Below are 25,104 nucleotides of genomic sequence, written 5' to 3' on the forward strand. Positions count from 1 at the left end.
AGAGAGAGAGAGAGAGAGAGAGAGGGAACTGTGAACATAAGAACAGAATGTAGTTGAATGCGGAAGAGTTTTCAGCAGAAAGATTTGATGAGAACAAAAGATCAGAGCTAGAAGAATTCATCATCATGGAAACCCCTGACATGTCCTCAGTGAGTAAATACAACTATTTTCTGATACTTTAAACAAAGTTGTAAATCAAAAACTGTTGAATTATAAAAAACTGTATAACAATAGTGTCCCAGGGTCGACATAATGCTGCTCTGAGGAAATGAACCCCTTGGCAAAATCAGGAGAGCCGTTCTTGTAGCTAACATTGTATATTTTATTTTACACAGTAGCATTAGCTCATATATAAATATATATATGAACAAAGGTAATTAACCTGACATTTATTTTGCTTGTTATCAGAAATAATCTGCTCTACAGGAACTCTGTTGTTATTGAATCCATGTGCAAGTTTTCCGAAAGTTAGGTTTGGTCCACAAAAGGTGTTTGTTTATGTTGTTACTGCTGAAACCATCTACAGTAATAAATATTAAGCATTGTTATTTTCTCCGCTCACACAGTGATTTGTTTCCTTTATGATTTAATGACATCACAAAACAGTGCAGCCAAATTTAAGTTTAGCTTAAAATTTTACTTAAAGGTGTTGCTCTTTCACCGACAACAGAGAAATGTCACACTAGAGTTAACGCTCAGCTTCTGAGTTTGATTTAATTGGTCACCTTAATGATTTTAACATTGATAAGTCTTTAGATCAGTTACTGGATGTTTGGCTTGAGAATGGATTTAATTGTGTGAAAGCAGGCAGCATGTTTGCAAGATGCAGCACAGTTATTATATTTAAAGGAACAATATGTGAGAAATTTATATCAATTAATCATAAAATGGCCATGATATGTCACTAGACATTAAGAAATCATTATTATTTCAAAAACTTATATCACTGACAACAGTTGTCTGGCCAGGATATTGTCATTTAAAAAGTGGAGTTGCAGCCCTCAACTGATGTTGATGTTGTCATTTTGTGTATTGGCCACCAGCTGTGTGATTGCAGTACCAGTTTTAGCCACAAGTTTTGTGATTGCAATACCAGTTTTGCCCACAATCCTACATACTGTTCCTTTAAGGCCATTAGATATACTATGACCTAAACACATACATTTTGTCTAAATAAAAGCAAACCCCCTCAATCTGAAATGACATTATATACTGTATAACTTATACATTTACCAAATCAGGCTGGGGCACACATGCCACACTTCTTAGCAAAGCAGGGTCTCTCAGTAAAAATAAAGTATGCCATCTTTTGGGGTTTACTATGTTATTTTATTTACCTTCAGTGTCACTTTCTGTGTTTCCTGAAATTTAAGACCTCAGCAAATGATAATCAAAACTTTTTTCAAACTATTTTGATGAATGAGTATTATTACAATGAAACCTCAATATTTTGTTTTCAATACTGCAGCTGAAAATATCTCGGCCTGAGCTGATTGATTTTGAGGGCATTTCTATGGTAAATTTTTTCACTGACAACTGGGAAAATGTGAAGAACTTCCAGGCGAGACCAGATGACATCCTAATCGCCACTTACCCTAAAGCAGGTGAGTGTACTGAACGAGGTCAGTTACCATACATGAACTACATCTGACTCGCATAAATAAAGCTTGTCAATCACACAAATCCCCTTATGAGCGTGTCACTCAACTTCCACACAAACTTACACAAATGAAACTTGATGAAAGCATTGATGTTGCAAAGAGCACACAAGGTGCTTTCTGAATTACCTGAATTTTCTTCTTAAGAATCTTTTCTTTCATTTTAAGGGGAAACGCCCACATTTTTTGGAATTCTCTAAGAACTGTGCTAGGTTCACAGGTGAACAAATTTGAAAACTACCCCAGGAGCAAAACAATGGGTGTGCAGCATATGCAGAACAAGTGCTTACATGTCAACCGCTCACTTCCCAGTGCAATCACATGACCAAAACTGGACAGATCAGATCACATAAGAGTTGTGAGGTGCAGAATAGAAAAAAACTAACTGTAAAAAACCCAATTCATTAAAATAAGAACAAGGAGCAAATCCCCCTCTTCTTTCCAATTTTCACAAACCGTGAAAATGACATGCTTACACTAAAATGGTTGTAGTTCCTAAAGTACCTGGGACTTGCAAATGAAGTCAGAATTAAGATCAATTATAAAGTAAAAGATTCGGTGACGTATAGTAAATATTAAGAAACATTTTTGCAGAATAAATATATACATGTGGGTGTTTTCACACATACACTGTTTATGTCGGCCCAAATGATGTGTCGGTCCGAAGTACGGTTCGTTTGGGTCAGTGTGAACACAACAGCCGCACTCGGCCACACTAAACGGCCGCTCCGAGACCGCTCTAAACAGTTAGTCTCGACCTCAGCCCGAACCAAATACAGGAAGTTCTCCATATGTTTGATCCACTTGGCTTCCGTCGTGACGTGAGCCGGGTGTTATATTGTGGGTTAACAACAGGGGCGGAGTGGGACCAAAAAATCTACCTGGAAATTTTGTATACCACCGGCCCTCTATGGTAAAAAAAAGGTATCATAGCCTATTGGTAGTAAAATTAGGGTAATACAAATCATAATAAATCTGCCCCCCCCAAAAAAACATTTTAATAATAATAATAATAAAATCATTAAATCATGGCTAATTTTCCTAAATGATTAAGTAACTATGTAAAATTATACCTGTTTGAAAGACAGAGATGCGCACCTCAATCAGCTATTACATAACAGAGCGAGGCCAGAGATGAACGTGCTCATAAACGGGAGTAATATGGAATAATATGTGCATCTGTGAATAACTGTAAGAATATTTCCTTTAAATATAATTTTTGGCATATAAAGTTTTGAGAGATAATAATGTTTTTTCCACTGTTATTACTCATTTATTTTAACGTGTTTGGCGCATTTACCTCAGAGATTTTTTCAGTAATATTGCTGTTTTTCCGCTAATAATAATACAATTTACATGCTAATCCTGCTTCCTTGTCCATTTATTCATTTCATTATGCTGTTGAGTTAAGTTATATGTGGATATTTATTGTCATATAAGACGTTCATTGCCGTTAAATACTCACGTCTAATATTCAAATCATATGCGGAATAATGTGTGCATCTTTGAATAACTGTAAGAATACAGTTCCTTTGAAAATAATTTTTGTCAAAGTTTTGAGAAAAATAATGTTGTGAGGATATTTATATATTGCAGTTGAATACTCTCGTTTATTATTAATCCGACCGCATATGTACTGCAATAAACAGGCATTCGGCCGCGCAGCTTTTTACATCAAAGGCCGACAGGCTATGCAATTTGGAGTGTGGCCGTTCAATGATCCCCCTATATTTAAAAAGACGTTTGAGCTGATGATTTTATAAATGCAAAGCTGTCCTCCACACACACAAATAGTGCTGGCTCCGTGAGAAGGGCTTTTAATAGAACAGTTAAGCAATTTTGCGTTAAAGCAAAGAAACTTCGCAAAGACGTGCATCGTTTATCTCCATATCTTGATAGCCTCGCTCTTTCTGTCAAACTGGTTGTCGTGGAAACATGGGGAGTTGTCATGAGATGGTAAGAGCTGTCAGAGACCAATGACAGCGCTGACCGTTGTCACATGGTGTACAGTGCGGCGTTTCGAGTACGGTAAAAACAACATATGTGAACACGGAGGCCGCACCACGGTGCGCACCAACATATGTGAAAACACCATTAGTCTTACTTAGTCATAAAGATAAAGACCATAGAGACAAGCAGCAAATGAGTCCAGAGCAAATGAAGGGAACATGTAGGAATATCAATGATATTATAGATTCGATTAAGGTAATGGTGATTTTTTAACATTCAATATTGAACACATCCCCTTCAAGTATTGTGTAAATGTCTACCCTGAAGTTTTCCATGAATAATCCACAACAGTCTTTATATCTTGTACAGATGTGGCCTTTAAAAATGCGCGTCTCTGAGACTAGAATGCCGCGGAGACTTCCGAAATTCTGCGAGATCCCGCAAAAGGGGGGTTTGGTGGGGGACGCAGGAAATATAAAAACCTGTAGAGGGCAGGCGTGTTTCATGTAGGCCATACTGACGACAATGTGTATGCTCGACTTCATGCTGAGCATATACTGTATGATATTGAAGTAACATGACACGGATTATCGATGTTTAGGCGATAGACTTTGATGTCATACAAATGCATGCTTTTTGGCAAACATTTTGTTGGCGAAGTTTTCTTTTGCCAGTTACATAAACAGTCACATATTCTTCATAAAAATCCGACTCAAACGCGCATCATTTGTCTTATTTTTTCCGTGTACTTACAGAAGAGACGTGATGTATGATAATCGAGTCTTATAACAAAATAATTCGCGAAGACCTTTGAAGAGACCGAGCGCATTTACGCAATATCATTAACTAGTTTATCTAATTTTACATTTAGTTCATTTGTGCATCTGAACGTTTTAATAGCTTTAACATGGTTGTGGTGCGCTTTTCTGCATTACTGAACAGTAGGCTACTTTTTATATTATCATGTTTCCCTTTACATGGTATGAAACACGATAAAAAGTATGCATTGGTGTTTAATACATTTCACTGAGAATTTGTATAATATGTTATACTTTTGTACTAAGGAAATAAAATCATATTGTGAGTGTAAATATTCATAAATTCGAGGAGTTTCTGAGGTGTTTGTCATCGGCAAAATGCGCAGTTTCTTTGTTGCTGATTAAAAAACCGTTGGCTATGTGATTGTTTAAAATTGAATTTTTTTTCTACTTATTATTAATAAATTTTTTGCCTACATTTACTCAAATAATATCAATGTGAAAATATAAGTAAATCATACTTCAAGTTAGGCGTAAAACTTGCACATTTTTGATGTCAAATAGAAATAATAATAATTTGAAATATGCAATTATTACAGTTTTAAAAACTTAAATATATTACTCTGACCTTTTTAAATATATTGACTAAAATAATCTGTAAATGTAATACTTATATTATTAAGGCGTATACATCAAATAATATATGTACATTTTACACAAAATATCTGTTCTATTTTTAGTAATTTATTTTCCAACTAGAAAAATCGCATAACTGCATTAAGAGATTTTATTAAGTTACTTTAATCATTTATTTTAGAGATATTTACAAAGCCACTGAATCATTTTTAACAGTGTGTACATTATGACCTTACGGTAGACTATTATTAAATGCATATAAATAAAAATATGTAAAACTAAATAAAAAAGATATCATACACGGACTGTATGTAAGCATACGTTTTCTTGTTCGGTGCACGTGGGTTTAAATGCCGTTTTTCTAAAGAAGAATTTTAAAACTTTATTGGTGGTAGTTGAGAAGAATTCCTTTTTCCATTTCTAAATCATTTTGAGCGCAATATAAATATATCATATTGTTATTCTTATTATATAAGAATACGCAATTTTTACAACATTTTTAACATATAGAAAATATACGTTAAGCATGTTGTGTATATTTCCTAATTACAAGCTTTTGATGAAATTGCACCAAAACTAAACGTGCATAAAAACATAAAAAAGTCATTTAAATAAGCGAAAAATCTTTTTTATGAGCTCAAAATTTTGAATATAATGTGCTATTGCTGAAAATTGCCCATCTCTAAAGGAGAATATTCATCTTTAAAGTTTAAGAAACAAAAAAGTACTGATAAGCATTCTCAAACATATATATTCTGCAAGCACTCATTTATCCATAATGATGTAATTTATTTTTTAATAACATATTGTCGCTGTCGGGCAAAAATACTCTCTGGACACCAAGACCATGTCTATGGGTTCAAGAATAACAAAATATTGGCCATTTGAAACTCGAAAGTTATCACTTTATTTTGTCCCATTGTTTTCCATTTTGCGTTTGGTAAAACTCCTGTGCGCGTTGTTCAAATTCATTGAAATTTCGTTCACTTGTAGTTTAGCAAGAATGTATAATACAATTTCAATAATGTTTTTACACTGCACATCGTCTGAGGAAATCCGAAGTTGCGTCGAGGGGAACCAAGCTGACAGCCACGACAGCAGAGATTGTCACGTACCTAAAAGGGTATTGGAAAAAGCTTGCATCTGACCTGCAGCGATATCATTCTGGCTTGGTGGGATGTCAGCCAGCGAGAGTCCTCTGATTCTGACCTTGTTCTTTTACTCCTCAGAGTCTAAAACCAGGAGGGCATATTAAGTATTCATTGTATTTTCATTTTAACAGAGCAGCTATGGTTGCGCGTTTCACACACCTCTCCAAACCACGTTGTTAACACTATGCTTGTTCGACTTCATGCGGCGCCACAAGAACCGACAGCCGGATGACGTCAGAGTACCGCGAGAATGATTCAAGAAATCATATTTCGCCTCGCTCTCGCGATACTGTGAAGTCTTCCGGCTGTCGATTCTCGGGGCGCCGCATGAAGTCGAACAAGCCTATTGACAGCAGCAAAAGCTACGCATGCGCTTTTAACTTGTAAAACTCAAAGGTGTATGGGTAATGTAGTCTCTGCTCTCGGTGGGACGAATTAGGTAGCTTGCATTGTGAAGGGCGCTTTGAAAAGCGGCAGCGCAGCCAAATTATTAAATTAAGCCTCTGATTTAAACAGATGTGCAAATGAGCGTTCTGGTACGCTAGAAGTACGTTCTGGGCGCAGGGAGAGGTGGTGGTACGCTCAAGAGCTATATTTGGAAGTGGCGGTACTGAGTACTGGCGCCTACCGGCCCACATTAAAGCACTGGCGGTAGCAAAGGTAGACGGCCCTTTGAAAAGCAAAAGAAAGCTGATAAAAATGAGAAACCTACACTGAAATAAATTGGAGTAAGATTTAGGCTACTTAACAAAATCTAAACATTTTTCACTCAGAAAATGCTAGTAAATATAAACAAAATTATCAGCAGCTTTAACTTTATTACTTTTTTAATTTTAATTCACTCTTTGTTTTAGTGATGTTTATAAAGATACTATTTTTGCATTTTGATGACAAACTGTTCTACACTGAAAAGAAACTAATTTAATCTTCCTGATTTAATCACGTAAAACACAAGTCTAAACACAAGCACCACTTTTCTGAATGATAATAATCACAAACATCCCAGAGTTTGTAAACCAATTGTTTGTAAAACATATTTAATGCTAACTTTACTTAAAAATTCAGAAAATATTTTTTACAGGGTATAAATAAAAAGACATGAAGGAAGTTAATTCCAAAATGTAATTAATTGTACATGGTTTAGCTGCTTGTTTTAGCAGCTACCAGTGACACAGAGTCAAGAAATTAATAATAATAATAATTCCTTACATTTATATAGCGCTTTTCTTATGCTATACCCATAATAACATTTTCTACGTTTTTCTTTCAATAAAAATAAACATATTTATTATTGTCTTAACTTAAAACTTTGTTTTTTAATTTATAAATTAGATTTTATATAAATAAGTTTTAAAAGTGTTGACTGCGAACGTCTGAGATAAGATATCTGGAAGGACCTATAATATACGCCTATAATATATGTACATTTTAAATTAAAATGTCTGTTCTATTTCTAGCCATTTATTTTGTTTTGACCAAATAAAAAATACAAAAGTGACATTAAGAGATTTTATAAAGTTACTTTAATCCATTATTTTAGTAATATATTTACAAAGCCACTGAATATTTTTACTGTTATGAATAACGGCTGAAAGGATTAAAAAAATCATAACACTGACTGCCTATATGCGCAAGAAAGGTATTATTAAAGTTTTAAATATGTAAAACTAAATAAAGATATCATATGCCCACTGTACAGTATGTAAGCATAGGCCCATGTTTTCTTGTTCGCTCTGCGTGGGTTTAAACGCCGTTTTTAAAGAATATTTTTTAAACTTTATTGGTGGTGGTTGAGAAGAATTCCTCTTTCCACATGTAAAGCAATTTAGCGCAATATACATGTGTCATATTATTGTTCTTAATATATTAAGAACAATAATACTTATATATTTTTACAACATTTATAACTTTAAAACATGTATTTTTATACCACATGAATCTCTTTAAAATATTAATACTTTTAGAAAAACTGACATAATTATTAATATTATGAACAAACAATGAAACGGTGTCAAAATTCGACAACACAAATAATTAAGATATTCATTGTAAATAGAGTTAAGTGTATTAGGCTCACACTAAATTCTTTGTTGCACTTAGTATAAGTTGCACGTACAGTCATCTTAATATATGTATGCGCTGTTATGCTGGCAAGAAGTGGTTGACGTCACTTTGCTGTTTTAATAGAAATGTTAAATATTCAGCAATGCCCTTATTAACTTCTGGAAACAACCGCATTACAACGCATATAAAAATTTAGTTTTTTTATGCGCCACCTGGTGGATTTTCTGTGAAGTGAAACACATTAAGGGAAAAGGGAAAGTAGCCCCCCCGAAAACACTTGCAGAATTCTGCGTGACTCCGCGAGACGATTTGGCGAATGCCGCGGGAGAAAACGCGCGTTTTTAAAGGCCACATCTGTAATAGTTGAGTCTCTTGTTTGCTCTGAGATATTAACGTGCCCACTAATCTTCAGAAAAATCCTCCAGGTCTTACACAATCTTTGCTTTTCCAGCATCTTTGACATACCGTATTTTCCGGACTATAAGTCGCGGCTTTTTTCACATTTTGGCTGGTGCTGCTTCTTATTCTCGGGAGCCGCTTGTGAGTCTGTAGCAATTTACGAGTTCGCCTCACTGACAATAAAGTGGGACTGCTAATATGAGTGAGTGGCGTGCTGTCCCGGGGCGAAGGTTCCGAGCTCGGGAAATACACCCCGAGTTCGGAACGTTCGTCCCTTGACCGGGGAAGGAGCCCCGGGCCTGGGGCGTGCCCTGACCCGGGTTATCCCCGGTGCTGAGCTAAATGTACGTAGTGAGGCGAAGGGGTGGAGGTGGGTTTGCGATAATTCCGGAGAATGAGGGTAAGGAGTCTTGATTATTTATAGAGCTGCTACTAAGTTAGTGATTGATAAACAGCTGTGTTCATTGCTTAATGATCGAGAGCCAGCCGTGTTCATTGATTAGTGATTGAGAGCCAGCCGTGTTCATTGATTAATGATCGAGAGCCAGCCGTGTTCATTGACTGATCAGCTCCTCCCAAACCTTGTTTATATAAAACATCATTTAATGTTGACATTTTTGAGGCAAGAGAGACCATTACTGTCTACAGTCGTGAGAGTCCGCTATATGCTGCTCTGTATTTATGTAATTTAATGGATTCAGTGATGTGGAAGGACGAGTCCGCGAACTTGATGCTAGGTGGCTTGTTTGGTTAATTTATCCTCTTCAGGCTTCCAGGTATGTTCTGTTTGCTATTGTTTATTGTGTAAATAACTGATAATGTTACGTTAATATACAAACATATATTCAGCCTGCTGTTCTTTGTGCTGTTGTTTAGTTGAATAACTTGCCTCTCCAGATTAAATGTGTGTTGTTCGGCACGGATTTTGTGAAATAATTTTATAAATAAATGCCATGTATAGTCCACTGCAACATATACTGTATATGTTATTTTGACTGACTGATGCATTTTTGATTGGTGCGACTTTACTCCGGAGCGACTTATAGTCCGGAAAATACCGTATTTGACCTCTTTCCAACAGTGCCTATTTGATGTTGAAATACATCTTTTTACACTGAGGACAACTGATGGACTCATACACAGCTATTACTATCATGATGCCTGTCTCCCACCCAGTATTTTCACAAGAGCACAAAAAACACATTTTGAGATGGAAAGATGTCTTTTAGACATTTAGCTATTATAAACATGAAAACAGAAAAAAATGATGCCTAACTTGCTATATCAACACAACAAGCAGCTTAACCCATCAAAATCAATTATCGAAACAAACATTTTATATTTACTATTTATTTATTGTTTAATTTATTTTTTTGAATGTTATTTTTAACCTTCCATTTTCAATGTCTACATTTACGTTTTACATTATTTGTCTTCCTCAAACAGAAAATACATAAGTCATCTTCTGCGTCTTATTAATGTCAGCAGGGAGTAAAAGGGTATAGGAAACTTTTTCTGAAGATATTTTGGAGAGTTACAGTTGCCCCGACCGAATTAGACAAGTTTTTAATGTCAACATTGTATAGATATAATAATGCGGTAACGACGTTCAATGTGTGGCTTCAATTCACCTAAAGCCAAGGTATGGTAGACTCTGGTGACGTCATTCAATCTTACGACAGTCCCATGGACTATATTTTCATTAATTCTTGACCCTTTCATACATGCTGCTGCAGCAACCCATGCTCACATATCACAACAAAGCACAACGCTTTAAATAATCTGTTGATGAGAACATCATGGATTCAATTTGACAAATAGACATGCATGACAAATTCATCAAAGGTTAACCTGTTTGCCAAGACATGTTTGCTTGTGAAGTCTTTCTCAAACACAAGCTGAATGAGCTGACGATGACAACAAAACCACAAAAAAATTGATTTTAAAAATGCTTGCGATGCGCAGCTGTTAAAATACTGTGTATTTATATACCATCTTATATCATTTATTTCTACTATATCTATTATATATATCTAAACTACTATATATCATGCTACAACCAAACTGCATATTCTTATTTTAATAAACAGTACTACATTATCTGTGTGTTATCTGTTGGCTGTTGTATTTGAATAAATAATGAGGTGAGTCTAAGAAAGCATTAGGGGCCATTTAGGAATGTTTTACTATAAATATAATAGTTTCATATTAATATGTGTTGTGTTAGTATGTGTATGTAATAGTGACTTGCATTTTCACAGATATATATTTTAAAGATGCATGCAATTTTTTTGAAGTTACCATCATAAAGAATAGTACAGTTTGTTTGTGCCCCCCCCCAAAAAAATTATTTTAGCACCAGCCGCCACTGCTGCAAAGTTACATCAACAGAATCATTATACATTCCACACTGTAGTTTGTGAACATTTCTTTCCCATGTTTGACAGTTATTGTTATTTAAAGTTGATTAAATGTAAAACTATTTATTTTTTTCTCCACTGTTCCACTAGGTACCACCTGGGTTTCTTATATATTGGACCTTCTGTATTTCGGTAATGATGATTCAGATCACCAGACATCAACGCCAATTTACATGAGGGTGCCATTCCTGGAGTCATGCTTTCAAGTTATTCCAACAGGTCAGAGAACACAGTATAATTCACTTCATAAATTCAATCATGATTTTGTCCATCATGAAAAGTATTATTACATCTTAAAAATGTATTGACATTTCATTAAGAGAAATATAAACCAGATGCATTGGAAGTTCTCACATGAATAAACATGTTTTTATTTCTTTGAAATGCCCCTCTCTCTCTCTCTCTCAGAAATACCCATTCCAAAATCATAGTTTATAGTAACTTAGATGTAATATTGACTCTTTATACACTTTACAATCTAAAAAAATGATGGGTTATTTTCAATAATTAACACAGAAAGTGTTTATTTTTGACCCAACAATGGTTTAAAACAACACACATCTTGGGTTGAAATAATACATCATGGATTAACCCTTACAAAAATTAACCATGTTTTACTACAGTTAAAACCAAAAAAACATGGTTACTGTAGTAAAACCATAGTAACTACAAAAAACCATGGTTTTGACAATCATGGTTTTCAAAAACCATAGTTAAACCATAGTTAGTGTAGTAAAACCATGGTTTTGCTCATACTAATCAATACACCAAAAAACCATGGTTACTACACTTTTACCACAATATAACCATGGTTAATTTTTGCACTGCTGGTTTCCTTCATATGTTGTATTTTTTGGATGTTGGTGTTGTGTATGAGAATCTTAACTATATTGATTTCTAATCTAGAATCAAATGTCTCACTTTCAGGGACAGAACTGGCTAATAATCTGAAAACTTCTCCTCGCCTCATCAAAACTCATCTACCTGTTCAGCTGGTGCCTAAGTCTTTCTGGGAACAGAACTCAAGGGTATATATTTATAAATATATTGATTTATACTGGAGTACAAAAAAGATGAGGAAACCTCTTCTTACTGAGATGGATTACTGAGTTTATTATGAGCCACCACACCCTCAAACGGTTCAGACCAGCACCGTGGAGAACATTCTAACTAGCTGCACCACTACCTAGTATACCAAAAGCTCTGCCCTCAATTGTAAAGCCCTTGTAGAAAATGATGTTGTTTTTCATTACTTATCAAGTTCATTGAGTGTATTTTAATCGTTCACACTATGAAACACAATTGCACAACTCCTTCAAGTTTATACTTCAAGAGCTTTGAAAGGGAACAGGGCATAGAGATGATCAGTTTCAAATGGAATTTGCCCTTAGATTTGTTTATTTGAATAGAGTTGCAATCTATTAATTTCTTGGTGAAAACAAACCAAAATCAGTTACATAAATCAGTTACATAAAAAGTACATACAATTTATTAGATTACGTCTGCTTACCTTTCCCTGATTCACAAACAATAAGTTTATAATAATAATAATAATAATTTGTGTCAGATTTGGAAGTCATTCAACTTTGCATGATTTCATAACGTTTGTAAACAGATAAAGGAGGATCCTGCTTATATATCAGGTGTTATAAGGTATGTGTGCTGAATATATATATATATATATATATATATATATATATATATATATATATATATATATATATATATATATATATGAAGAGTTTGGTTCCAAAACGCAATAAACGCCATTTTTAAAAAAAACGAAGTTATCGCCAAAATCAGTATTGTATCTGGTCGGTATTGAGACGTCGATAATCAGTTTAACGCAAAACCCAATATCCGCCATGTTATTTTGACATGTTTTCTCCCTTTTTTCCAAACCGCGACAAACGCCAGTCTCCACTTTTTGCAGAATGCAATATATCCGCTCAACCAATCACAGCGGTAGATCCCCTCAACGAATCATAGCGCACCATTACACGCGCACACGGATTGTAAACAGAAGACGGTGCTTTGACTACACCCAGCTTCCTAGCTTTTCCTTATCTATATTGTTAACAACAAACAAACAAACAAACAAAAAATGAATACTTTTGACGGTATTGATGAACCTGTGGTGGTTTCTGCAGTGGGCAAGAAACGTAAACCATCAAAAGCGAATCATTTACGTGAGGTGATTATAAAGATGAGGCACTCGGGAGGAGGAAAAATGCCAGCTGTTGCTTGCGTTCATAGGACAGCATTCTGTCGCGCTAAAAGACTGAGCCCCGGGGATCTTTTGGAAAACTTTCAAATGTTTTACGCGAAGTCAACAAAAACCGAACAGGACCAAGCCATTTTACAGCTAATGACCGTCAAAAGAGTGCAGCGACGATGCCTCAAGGTTTACAACAGAGATTTACAGAAGAATAGGGAGTTCACAAACAAATATCATTTGCTGACTAAAGATCATCCGACAAAGATTCCTGTCTGCAAGGCCACATTTTGCAGTTTATTTTTTTATTTATTAATCATACTAACGTTATATTGTATGCTCTTTAGCTGTGTGCATCATTGATCGACATTGTTTATGTGATTTATTTAGCCAAGGCTATATGACGTTAGCTTAACATTATTGTGGGGAAAAAAACATTATTGTGGGCTATGCTGGCCATCAGCACTGCAGGATAAGACATACGTTTTTCTGTTGAATCTGTAATATTTTAAGTCTGTTTCTTGTTTGTTTGCATGTTAAAATGTACATAAGGAATGAGCAACACTAGTTGTCTGATGTAGGGTACAAAATGTCCTAGTTGGCTGATCATCTCCCAGTGCTATTTGATAAATAGGCTGCAAGTTAAATTAATGTAAACAGACAAACACACAGACAGACAGACAGACAGACAGACAGACAGACACACACACACACACACACACACACACACACACACAGGGTCAAAACAGAACGAACACAGCCTGCTGGGTTGTAATGTAATCCATACTGGGTTGTTTTAACCCATTGTTGGGTCAAATATGAACATTTTCTGGGTAAAACCCAGCTGGGTTTTCGCTTTTTGCAACACTGGGTTGAAAATAACCAAGCATTTTCTAGAGTGTACATACAACAAACATACTTACATGAAATGTATGTCTTTTTTGTCATTGCAAGCATCAGCAAAGATCGTGTGTCTCGAGTGGCAAAGTATTATGCACTCAATGCTTCAGCCAGACCCGAACACAGGGGTGGTGCTCGTAAGGTGGCTGAAAATAAGGCCAAAAGGCAGCTCGTGATAGATCATATCCAAAGGTTTACATGTAGGGCTAGCCATTATGGACGAAGGGGAGCACCTGGCCGGAAATACCTACCCTGTAACCTCAGCGTGAAGAAAATGCACCAGTTATTTGACCAGCAAAATCATGATGTAGTCAGCTACTCGCTGTATTACACTGTTTTTCGAAAGCATTTCAACCTTGGATTTGGGCATCCTGCCACAGATACCTGTTCTTCATGTGCCAGGTTTCAACTGAGAGTTAAGGACCCCAGCTTAACTGAAGAGGAGAAACGCAGTGAATCCGCATCCTTCATTTTACACAGGAGGCAAGCACGGGCGTTCTATGATTTCATGGGGAAGGTAGATCCTGATGCAGTGACACTTTGCTTTGACATGATGCAGAATCTGATACTTCCTAAAACCCCCATTTGTCAGGCATACTATAGCAGACAGCTGTACATGTATGTCTTTGGTGTTGTTGTTCACCATGGGAAGGGCAGTAAACAAGCAGTGGATGATGTTCATCTGTACACATGGATGGAGCATGAGAACGGAAAAGGTAGCAACATGACTGCTTCAGCTCTGGACCACTGTTTACGTCAACAGTTGAGTGGTGCTGTTCAAAGTGCTCAAAGGCTGCGGTTGTTCAGCGATTCATGTTTTGGTCTAAATAAAAACATGAATCTTCTGTCCATGCTGTTTGCCTTGATGAAGGAGGCATTTCCTAGGATTAGTGCTGAGTATGTGTTTCCTGTAAGGGGACACAGTTTTCTGCCTGTGGACCGTGTATTTGGAAGGATTGAGCAAGAGGTTCTAAAGAAGGATACAATTCTTCTGCCCGAAGAATATTATGAGATTTTGTGCAACCATGGAAATGTTCACATCTACGGGCAACACTGGAAGGCTTATGATTTCAAGGCGGAAACACATGTTTTTGTGAAGGCACAGAAGTCATTTAAGCTAAGTGATGCAAGAATGCTGGAATTGAGGAACAACAAACTTGGATTCAAGGTTGTGTATAGTGGTGAATACCGTTATCACTCAATACTGAAGAGAGGGAAGAATTGGGAAAACTTCAAGCCAAGTCAGCTTCCTAATGAAAGCACAGTGAAAGAAGCAAAAAGGAAAGATGTGCTGAAATTGCTCTCTGAAATTGGTGTAAGTGCCAATGTGCATGCATTCTATGATAATGCACTCTCTCAGTCACAGATGAACAATGTTGACAGTGACAGTCATGAAGAGTAGCTAACCATTGTGTCAGCCTTTTGGGAGTGACCATTCACTGATTTCGTAATGAACGATAAGTTATTGAATGTTTTTACAAAGAATATTGTTATATTAAATGCAATGAATTTATAGTATGCACAAGACAATTAATTCAATTCAACAAAGAAGTCGTAAATATGAATGTGATTTATCTAGTCTAATACAAGTGGTGTCATGTGCAAATCAGTTTTTAATATTCTTCAAAATTTTATTTTGCACAGTTTTATAATTAAATACAGATATTATATTAATGCAATGGATTTATAGTATACACAAGACAACATGCAATATGTTAAAAATGAATGTAATTTTGATTCATTGTTTATAAATTCAAAAGATTAATCCAGTTCCTGTATGTAAGATTAATATTGACCAAGTTCAGAAGCTGTTCTATGTGGACAAACTTACTCTGTTGTGTATTTTCAATGTTTCAGTATGAAAAAATACATTTATATTGATTAAATGGATTTATTGCATTTTGGGGAAAAATGTGTCGTGGATTTATTGCATTTTGGGGAAAAAATAATCAGTTTTTATAATAAATATTTTAAAATCAAATAATGGATTTGAATTTTTAATGTTATTATAACCTAAAGGTGGTATGTGAAAGTTTGTAACAGAAAATAGTGTTTTTTATCTTTTCACTTTCTTGGTATAAAAAACACCTTTTTACCAAAATTTGTCAAAATGGATTTATTGCGTTTTGGAACCAAACTCTTCATATATATATATAAATATATATATATATATATATATATATATATATATATATATATATATATATATATATATATATATATATATATATATATATATACAGTGGGTGAAATAAGTATTGAACACGTCACTATTTTTCTCCTTAAATATATTTCTATATTTCCAAAGATGCTATTGACATTCACAGATGTTGGTAACAACCCAAGTAATCCATACATACAATTAAACAAAAGAAATTAAGTTATGTGTAATAATGTGAAATGACACAGGAAAAAAGTATTGAACACGTGAAGAAAGGGAGTTGCAAAAAAGGCATGGAAAACCAAGACAACAGTTTAAAACATCAGCAATTAAAAAGCAACCCAGCCCCCTGTCATTGCAAATTAATATCAGCCCGTTCATTCCAAACTGATGGCATAAAAAAAGGTCTTATTGGCTTTTTTAAAAGGAAAGGGCTGTCTCAATACCTTTGCAACCTAATTGTTGCAAAACATAATAATGATGGCATTGGTTATAGGTGCATTTCTAGGCTTCTGAATGTTCCAGTGAGCACTATTGGGGCCTTAATATGGAAGTTGCTTAGACTGTGTTCCCTGAGTTTCCTGTCATGACCATTAGGGCTAAATCCATGTTCCCTGAGTTTACAGTCACAGTCCTAATTGACATGGATTTTGTTCCTTTACATCTGACAGACACATGTCTTGATGCAGTTTTATTGCTCGTTGCAATAGAGAGGTTGAGTTGTTGGCCACCATGCTAGTCTTGTAAACCTTGTCTCCTTCTTTCACAAAAGTTATGGCTTTGGGTGGGTAGGCCTGCTTCTTGTTGGCTTTCACTCTAAAAAAATACTAAATACTGACCGGTGCCTGATTAATTTTTATTTTATTTTTATTTTATTTTTATTTTGTGTACATATTTCCTGTTTGTATCTTAATAAAATAGATCGAAAAATAAATGTAGATGGACATTAAGGGCCCTATTTTAACGATCTAAGCACAATGTCTAAAGCGCACAGCGCAACGTTTAAATGGGCGTGTCCGAATCCACTTTTGCTAATTTAACGACATGAAAAATGGTTTGTGCGCCGAGCACAGGGTCGAAAAGGGTTGGTCCTTTTTTTAATGAGTAATGGGTGTGTTTTGGGCGTAACGCGCAATAAACCAATGAGAGTCTCAGCTCTCATCCCCTTTAAAAGCCAGTTGCGCTGGCACTATGTCTAATCCCTATTTGTCACGATCGGGGAACACGAGAAGACAGGAAAACCCAAACGCAGACTTAAATAAACAATACTTTAATGTATACAGACACACAGAACCAAAACACCCACGAGGGGGTAAAACATTACAATAAACAGACACGAGAACTAAACTCACTAACATACACACTGAGAACACTAAACTACATAAACTCACACAAGAGACCAGGAACAGGAATACACTCAGGGAATATGCAGGAAACACAGAAGAATACCAACGCACGGAGGACAGGACAGAAGGGTATTAAATAGGGAGTTCTAACAACAGACACCTGGAGCTAATCAAACATAAGGGAGCGGGAAACAATTCACGAACCCTGAGAGAAACGTGGACCGCGGAAGGGCATGTCACACAATCTCTCAGGGCAGACACGTACTGTCACAACCTAATCTCTCAAACTCGGATAAGACAAGAAATGGAGAGATCAGGTCATGACACTATTTAGATGACGGACTTTGTAAACTGAAAAACTAAGCAGAGGAAGAAGAACCCCAGTTTAAGAATAATGTTAAATAATTGTGTTGTTTTTCACTTGTATTGAAATAGTTATTTTTTTATTAAAACCTTTAAAACCCGTTTTCTTTTAGTCATGGAAGTAAAAAAGCAGGCTTTTAACTCTTTCCCCGCCATTGACGAGATATCTCGTCAATTAAGAGAAAACGCTTCCCCGCCAATGACGAGATTTTCCGTCTTTCCGCAACTTTTTAAACCCGGAAGTATTGCCCTATGGCAAGCGGCTGCATGTCCGTGTCTGTTTTAAAGGTCGCTCTGAATGGGATCTCTATGAAAAGTCCGTCACAAAAATGGAATTATCTCTGCTTTTTGCTCAAAATATGGTGTTTTTGCAAAAACCTACCCATATTCAAAAGCTGATTGCAAAAGAACCACTAAAGGTAGGATGAAACGTTTTTTTTTTTGTTTGAAAGCAGAGGGTCTGTTCTTTCATTTGGTATATTGTATGTTTATATATTTAAAGAAGAACATTTTCTGGAAGGCATTAAACTTTGGTGAAAATCATGAAAAATGCTGGCGCTGGCTGGCAACTTTTTAAAAAAAAACCGCTGGCGGTGAAAGAGTTAATTGCTTTGAATGTATGGCTATCCAATATCATCAAAAAATAATTTACAAGTATGTAAGAAAGTTTATACTAAAAATACTTTATTTGTAACAACCAGGAGATAAAGAATTTACAAACGGCTCTCTGCACGTCTCAGCACTTGGACAGTGTCAGTTTCTTTTAAGCATTACTTAAAAATGTTTCTCATCCACAGGTACAAAGTCATCATATACAATAAATCCATGAGGTAGCATTTAAAAAAAACATTTAAAAACAGATGCATTTGTTTAAAGCAAAGCATTTATTTACTTACCAGGCTGCAGGTGAAGCAGCTCTTTGTGCCTTCTAACGTCTAATAATTAGTCCTCATTTATGTCCAAGAGACTCAATAATAATCTTTTACATTCAATCCTTTAATCTTTCATATTTAATAGCGTTTTTGCGCTGCTGCTGCGCATTCATGTATGTGATTAGCAAACCCGCGTTGTCGTACGGTTTATAGGCACATATTACTAATGCGCTCTTTAAATAACAAAAAACATATTGCGCAGTTGCCTCAAAATAGCAACGCGCCAACAATGTGCTTGAACACATCTCGTTTTCAGACCAGAACGCCCATGGGCGCAAAAGGGGGCGCAAATGCATTTGCTATTTAAACAACGTGGTGCTAAACGTGAAAATGATAATTGCGCAGGGTGGAAACTAGCAAAAGACACTTGCGTCGTGCATTGCGCTTCATTGCGCCAGCTGTAAGATAAAGCCCTAAAACTTCTAAAACAACAAGTCTGGTGGTTGTGGCCAAAGACTTTTGCACAGTACTGTTTATATATCCGCCAAAGTGGTTAGTGTGACTTACTCTGATACAAGCCACTGCTAAATTCCATCCCCATTTAGCAGTTGTTAATGTTAAGCCCTGATTGACAAATGAGCACCGTGGGTTACACATGGCTGTTCGCAATTTTCCTGATGGCAACAGTTTTCCTAATGCGGTGCTGTGCCAACAATAAAATGCATCCAAGTAATCCAAGCTTGCCCTTAAATACTCATATTCACAAAATGCTGATAAGCAAAAATAAGTAATGTAATTTGTTTTGCTACACATGCTTTGCTTTGACAACAGAATGTAGAAGTAAGCATGCATCAATTGAAGAGCCCTATTTGAACATATACAGAAAAATAATTTTTGTGTTATAGCCATTACTGCACTTCGGAAATTGAATTATTTTGTCTTTCCTTCCAGGTTGTGTATTTAGGTCGTAATGCAAAGGACAACGTAGTTTCCTATTTTCATTTTGAGCGAATGAACATGGTACAGCCTGAACCGGGTGATTGGAACCACTACTTACAGAAGTTTATGGAAGGAAAAAGTAAGTTTAACTTAGTAAGTAAAAGTTGTTAAAATAACAAATTAAAAAATCAAATGGTATTTGTCAATTACAACTCTAAACTTTAATGGGTAGTTTCCCAGGCTAAAATATTTGAGATGTCTTAACAAAAAACAGATTTATTTTTGCCATCTGTCTCAAGATGCAGGAAAGTAATAGTAATGTTTTTTTTGTAAACTAGTGAAAAAAAATATTTAAGTGACCTAATAAAACTAAGACCTAGTCCTGGCTTAATCTAAACTCTGTCTGGGAAACCACCTCTAAATGCTAGAAATTCATTTAAAAGGATCTTATGACTAGTACACTTTAGGTAGAGTAAATGGTAACACTTTAGAATACGGATCCATTGTTAATGAATAACTACACAGGAACAAATGAGGAATGCAATATTAACAATCTAGTAACTACTGTTAACTAACACGAAACTCTGATTAATTAACTGGTAAGTAATAGCACACAGATGAGCGTGGTAGTTAACTATTAACTAATCAATAACTACTATTTTTTTCATACTTCCCAGAAAACTGCTGTGAAGTTTCATAATTCATGCAAAACTAAACAATAACTAATACAGGACTAATGACTACCACTATATTAACATGTTTACTACTGTAAACAAATAGACAAGACTCTTTACATTATCAATACATAATAGCAGACTTGTTCTCATTGAGTCAGAGTAATTAAGAGACTATTGGAACATATAGATTCATCAACCATCAAAATGCCAGTGATTTTATTATTTAACCTACCTGTCAAAACATTACACAAAAACTGACTAAATATGAAAGAATGCATTTCTTGAATGTGCTTAATATAATGTCTTTAAATTTGTCTCTGACAATTGATATTCCTTGCTCAGACTTGAATGATAAATTGAGTGTTTGATTGCTTTTCCAGGGGAAGTGTTTACCCGCGGGGGTAATTCTAAAATTAAAATGAGTAATTACTTTAGAATGATGTATTAACACTTGAGTCATTACTAGTGGGTTACCATGATATTCACTTTAGAATACTCATCCAAAAAATGTATAATTACTTTAGAAGAATGTATTAAAGCAACACTATGTAGTTTCCATGTAAAAATGACTTACATGTAAAAATGATAACGCTGGCATTAACAATGGATCAGTATTCTAAAGTGTTACCAAGTAAATGTATTCAGAGTATCTACTGTGTCCAAAACCAGTCTAAAAGTATCATCATTAAACATCAGCTTTTCACCCCACAGATGTGTTTGGTCCATGGTACGACCATGTCAGCGGATGGTGGGAGAAGAAACAGACATATTCTAACTTACTGTACTTGTTCTATGAGGATTTGGTTGAAGTATGTTTCTTTCATAGAATAATATATATATATTTCAAGACTTTGGCCCTCATTTTATCAAATGAACACAGAAAACGATAAATGAGGGCCTCTGTGTCTAAAGCAGGGGTCTCAAACTCAAATTGGCTTGGGGCCATTTCTGAGATTGACATTTAATCGGAGGGCCACAGAGCTATTTTAAGTAGTGATGGGTCGTTCGCGAACGAGCCGGCTCTAAGAGCCGATTCTTTGTAGTGAACGAGAAGAGCCGACTCCCGTCAACGAGAGCCGAATCTTCAGCCGCAGGCAGGGGCGGGACCTATTTGTATGTGGCACAAAATGCATCCAATCAAATGGGAAGACAGACTAGGATTATACTGTTATGTGAAAGAATAATGGGGGATATATGCTGCAAAAAGCCAGTGAAGTGGTACAGTAACAGGCCAGTATAATGTAAGCGCGTTGGGACTTGGGAGGAAGTTAAGGCATTTACCAAAAAGAAGAAGAAAGTTGAGGCAAGCTGAGGCATTTATTATAAATGCTAACCTGCACTAAAGACTAATTTTGACTATTTATTTGGTTTGCTGTGGTTCTGTGTTCATTGTTCAATTGTTTAATTAAAGTTTTATTATAATGTTAATTATAACTATGTATTTTTTGACGAAAAAAATCATAAAAATACAGCTTTTATAAAAACAATTGATACAAAAATTGCATACCAATACACAAACCATTCACAATTGCAACATTTGGCTTTAAAAAGAAGTCTCCCAGATACTAAAAATTAATAAAGAGCTGGAGCCGTAAGAGCCGGCTCTTCTAAGGGAGCCGAGCCAGAAGAGCCGAATCTATGAAAAGAGCCGGATTGCCCATCACTAATTTTAAGGTTAAAAAGTACAATATTTCTGTAAATAGACAGTTAAAATTCTATTATTTAATGTATACTAAAAGCAGTGGTTTTATCTTTTAAATATACATTATTTTATATAAGTAAATCATTTCTTAACCTTCTCTTTAATAACTAAGGCCTATTAAAACCTTGCACTAAACTAACAAATAACATTTCTGTATACATTTATAAACTAATATAAAAAATGACCATCAGTAAGTGTTTGTGTTTTGATTTATTTTGGATTGTTTACAGTCATAGTATAGACTTTATTATGCTCCATCTTTGTTATTCCACAGTTTTAATGAATTTGCTATTATATGTGGAAAAATATGAATAAGTGAAAGTGATCCTTAAACTTCTGAATGGGTAGTAGTCAATGTTACATAAGCTAGTTAAACAGAAAAACATTATAATACTGCTAGGTGTAATTGCATAGCAAGCTACATAATAATATTTTATACTTCATTATATATAGCAGTATACATACTTTTATCCTCTGTATGTTTCTCCTCATCTTTCCTCTTTTAACCTGGGCACTTTGATGGCAATTTTCCTTATCTGTAGTTTATGTGTTGCATTACATCTACGGCTCTCCCTCATATTATGCGGTGTCTCCATTAGAAGCTGTGACTTGTTGATGAGAGTCCACCGCAGCTCTTCTGATATTCACCCGGAAGTAACAAATCTTCTCTGGATAAACACTACAAAGTCCTGACCAGATTAACTGATCGCATGGTGACAATGATATGATTGACGCGAGGTCCAGATGAGGAATTAAAGTCCAATCACGCATTCCGTTATCCTCGCAAACACAGAGCGCGCGCGGCTCATGGCTGCGTAGCAACGCGTGACGTTACGCCACGGAGCGCAACTTCCGCTCCCGAGCACTTTAGAAAGTAAGAAATGCTTTGACCCGTTTTAACACGCGTTGTTAGACGCGACATGTGAACGAACCCTTAAACGTTTAAATTAAAAATGAAATGAATATGAAACAAAGTGAATAAAAATCTTTCTGCGGGCCAGATTATGTTATATTGTTGAAAGGTGCCCGCGGGTCGGGAGTTTGAGACCACTGGTCTAAAGTGTAATTTGTTAAATTATTTCCTCAGGACACAGGACGTGAGGTGGAACGTTTGTGCTCTTTCCTGGGATTATCAACTTCGGCTGAGGAGAGAGAGAAAATAACAAAAGGAGTTCATTTTGATGTCATGAAAAACAACAAGATGACCAATTATTCCACAATCCCAGTCATGGACTTCAAGATCTCACCCTTCATGAGGAAAGGTTAGAAAACATCATCTACATTTGTCCCACTGTAATGGACGATTCTGACGTTCAGCTAATTTGCTTCTCTTTGTTTGTGTATAAAAGGTAAAGTTGGAGACTGGAAAACTCACTTTACTGTGGCACAAAATGAAGAGTTTGATGAGGTCTACAAACAAAAGATGAAGAACACCACTGTCAAGTTTAGGACAGAACTTTGATGCTTGCTGAACTTAGCTCAACAATATTCACTGAATTTGGCTCATTTGTCTGACTAAAGGCAAATTTTAACTCAGTTTGACCTACAGAATATTTTATATTAAAACACAATTATACATTATACCAAAGATAGCAAGTAAACCATATGTTTGTAGGACAGGTGTCCAGAAGATCAGCATTGGGTTTGCTTGTGGAGATACCTATATAGGACTCAATCTCTCCGTCTTGCTCTCCCAAATTCCAGTTCACTGAAGGTCCACTGTATCTATGGTTGATGTTTTTTTAAAGGCCATGGTTAAAAAAGTCAAATTTCTATACTTCTATGAGAAAGAATATCGTTTAGAATTTAAGGCATAATCTGAACTAATTCTAGGGGTGTCTCCTACTTAGGAGATCTAGATTACAGATGGTTAACAGTCCCATTTGGTGCTCCTTCAGGTCACAAGAACTGATTTGGGAATTTTATGATTCTTTGTCTCATTTGTGTATATAAGGTGGCTTGGCAAGAATCTTCCACCCAACAGTGTGTATTAAATGGGGAATTCTGTATTCAAAGGCTCCCACACAACTGTGTATGTATTAAAACATCAATGGGGATTCTGTATTCAGAATCTTTCTGCACTATGTGTATTCAAACATAAGGGAAGCATGTTTAAAACTAGGGCTGGGAATCACTGGGTACCTCACGATACGATGCTGATAGTATCACGATGCGCCGATACTGCGATGGACGATACATTGGTCTATAATAACTTGTGATATATCATGCTTTAAGAAATAAAAACTTTTTTATTAGGAAAATGAATCTCCGTTTATTTTTTTGGATGAAACACAACAACAAAAACAACTTGTGTCTTATCAGTTGCAACAAAACAGACACTATTTTAGTGTAACATTGCTGCTAGTAATAAATTATAATACTATGTCTTCGACAAACAGTGACACCATTTGGGTGCAAAATAGCTGTAAGGCTGAGGACAGATTCAGTGTAAACAATACAATATGATTGTCCTTCATAAACATGAACAAAACTACTTGCAACAAAACAGTCACAGACACTTTTTTTAGTGTAACATTGCTGCAATCAGTAGTAGTAATAATACTATGTCTTTGACATACAGTGACACCATTTGGGTGCAAAATAGCTGTAAGGCTGAAGACAGATTCAGTGTAAACAATAGTACATGATTGTCCTTCATAAACATGAACAGTGACACTATTAAGTGCAAGAAACATAAACATTTGGGCTACTGCTTTCAAATAAAAAATAAAATAAATATATCAGGGATAAAATACATCTAAAATGTACCCAACTTAAAGTGCATCCAAAAATACATCACAACAAAATAGAAAACGGCTTCATGTGATGTGTTTTATATGTTCATATTTTTCTTAAAAAAGAGGAGTTGGTCAGCATGTTCAGGAGTGAGTGA

General features: G+C 35.5%; 1 protein-coding gene across 1 annotated transcript; it reads left to right on the forward strand.

The window, feature by feature from the left end:
• On the forward strand, positions 1-24,482 carry LOC135729881 (cytosolic sulfotransferase 3). Its single transcript, XM_065247771.1, has 8 exons — positions 1-149; positions 1,469-1,604; positions 11,127-11,255; positions 11,964-12,064; positions 19,845-19,971; positions 21,221-21,318; positions 23,299-23,473; positions 23,561-24,482. Exons 1-8 carry the CDS (start codon positions 126-128, stop codon positions 23,671-23,673), a joined length of 903 nt encoding a protein of 300 aa, XP_065103843.1. The 5' UTR covers positions 1-125; the 3' UTR covers positions 23,674-24,482.
• The last annotated feature ends 622 nt before the right edge of the window (positions 24,483-25,104 follow it).

Source organism: Paramisgurnus dabryanus, chromosome 11 (assembly GCF_030506205.2).
Source record: "Paramisgurnus dabryanus chromosome 11, PD_genome_1.1, whole genome shotgun sequence".
Lineage (NCBI taxonomy): Eukaryota > Metazoa > Chordata > Actinopteri > Cypriniformes > Cobitidae > Paramisgurnus > Paramisgurnus dabryanus.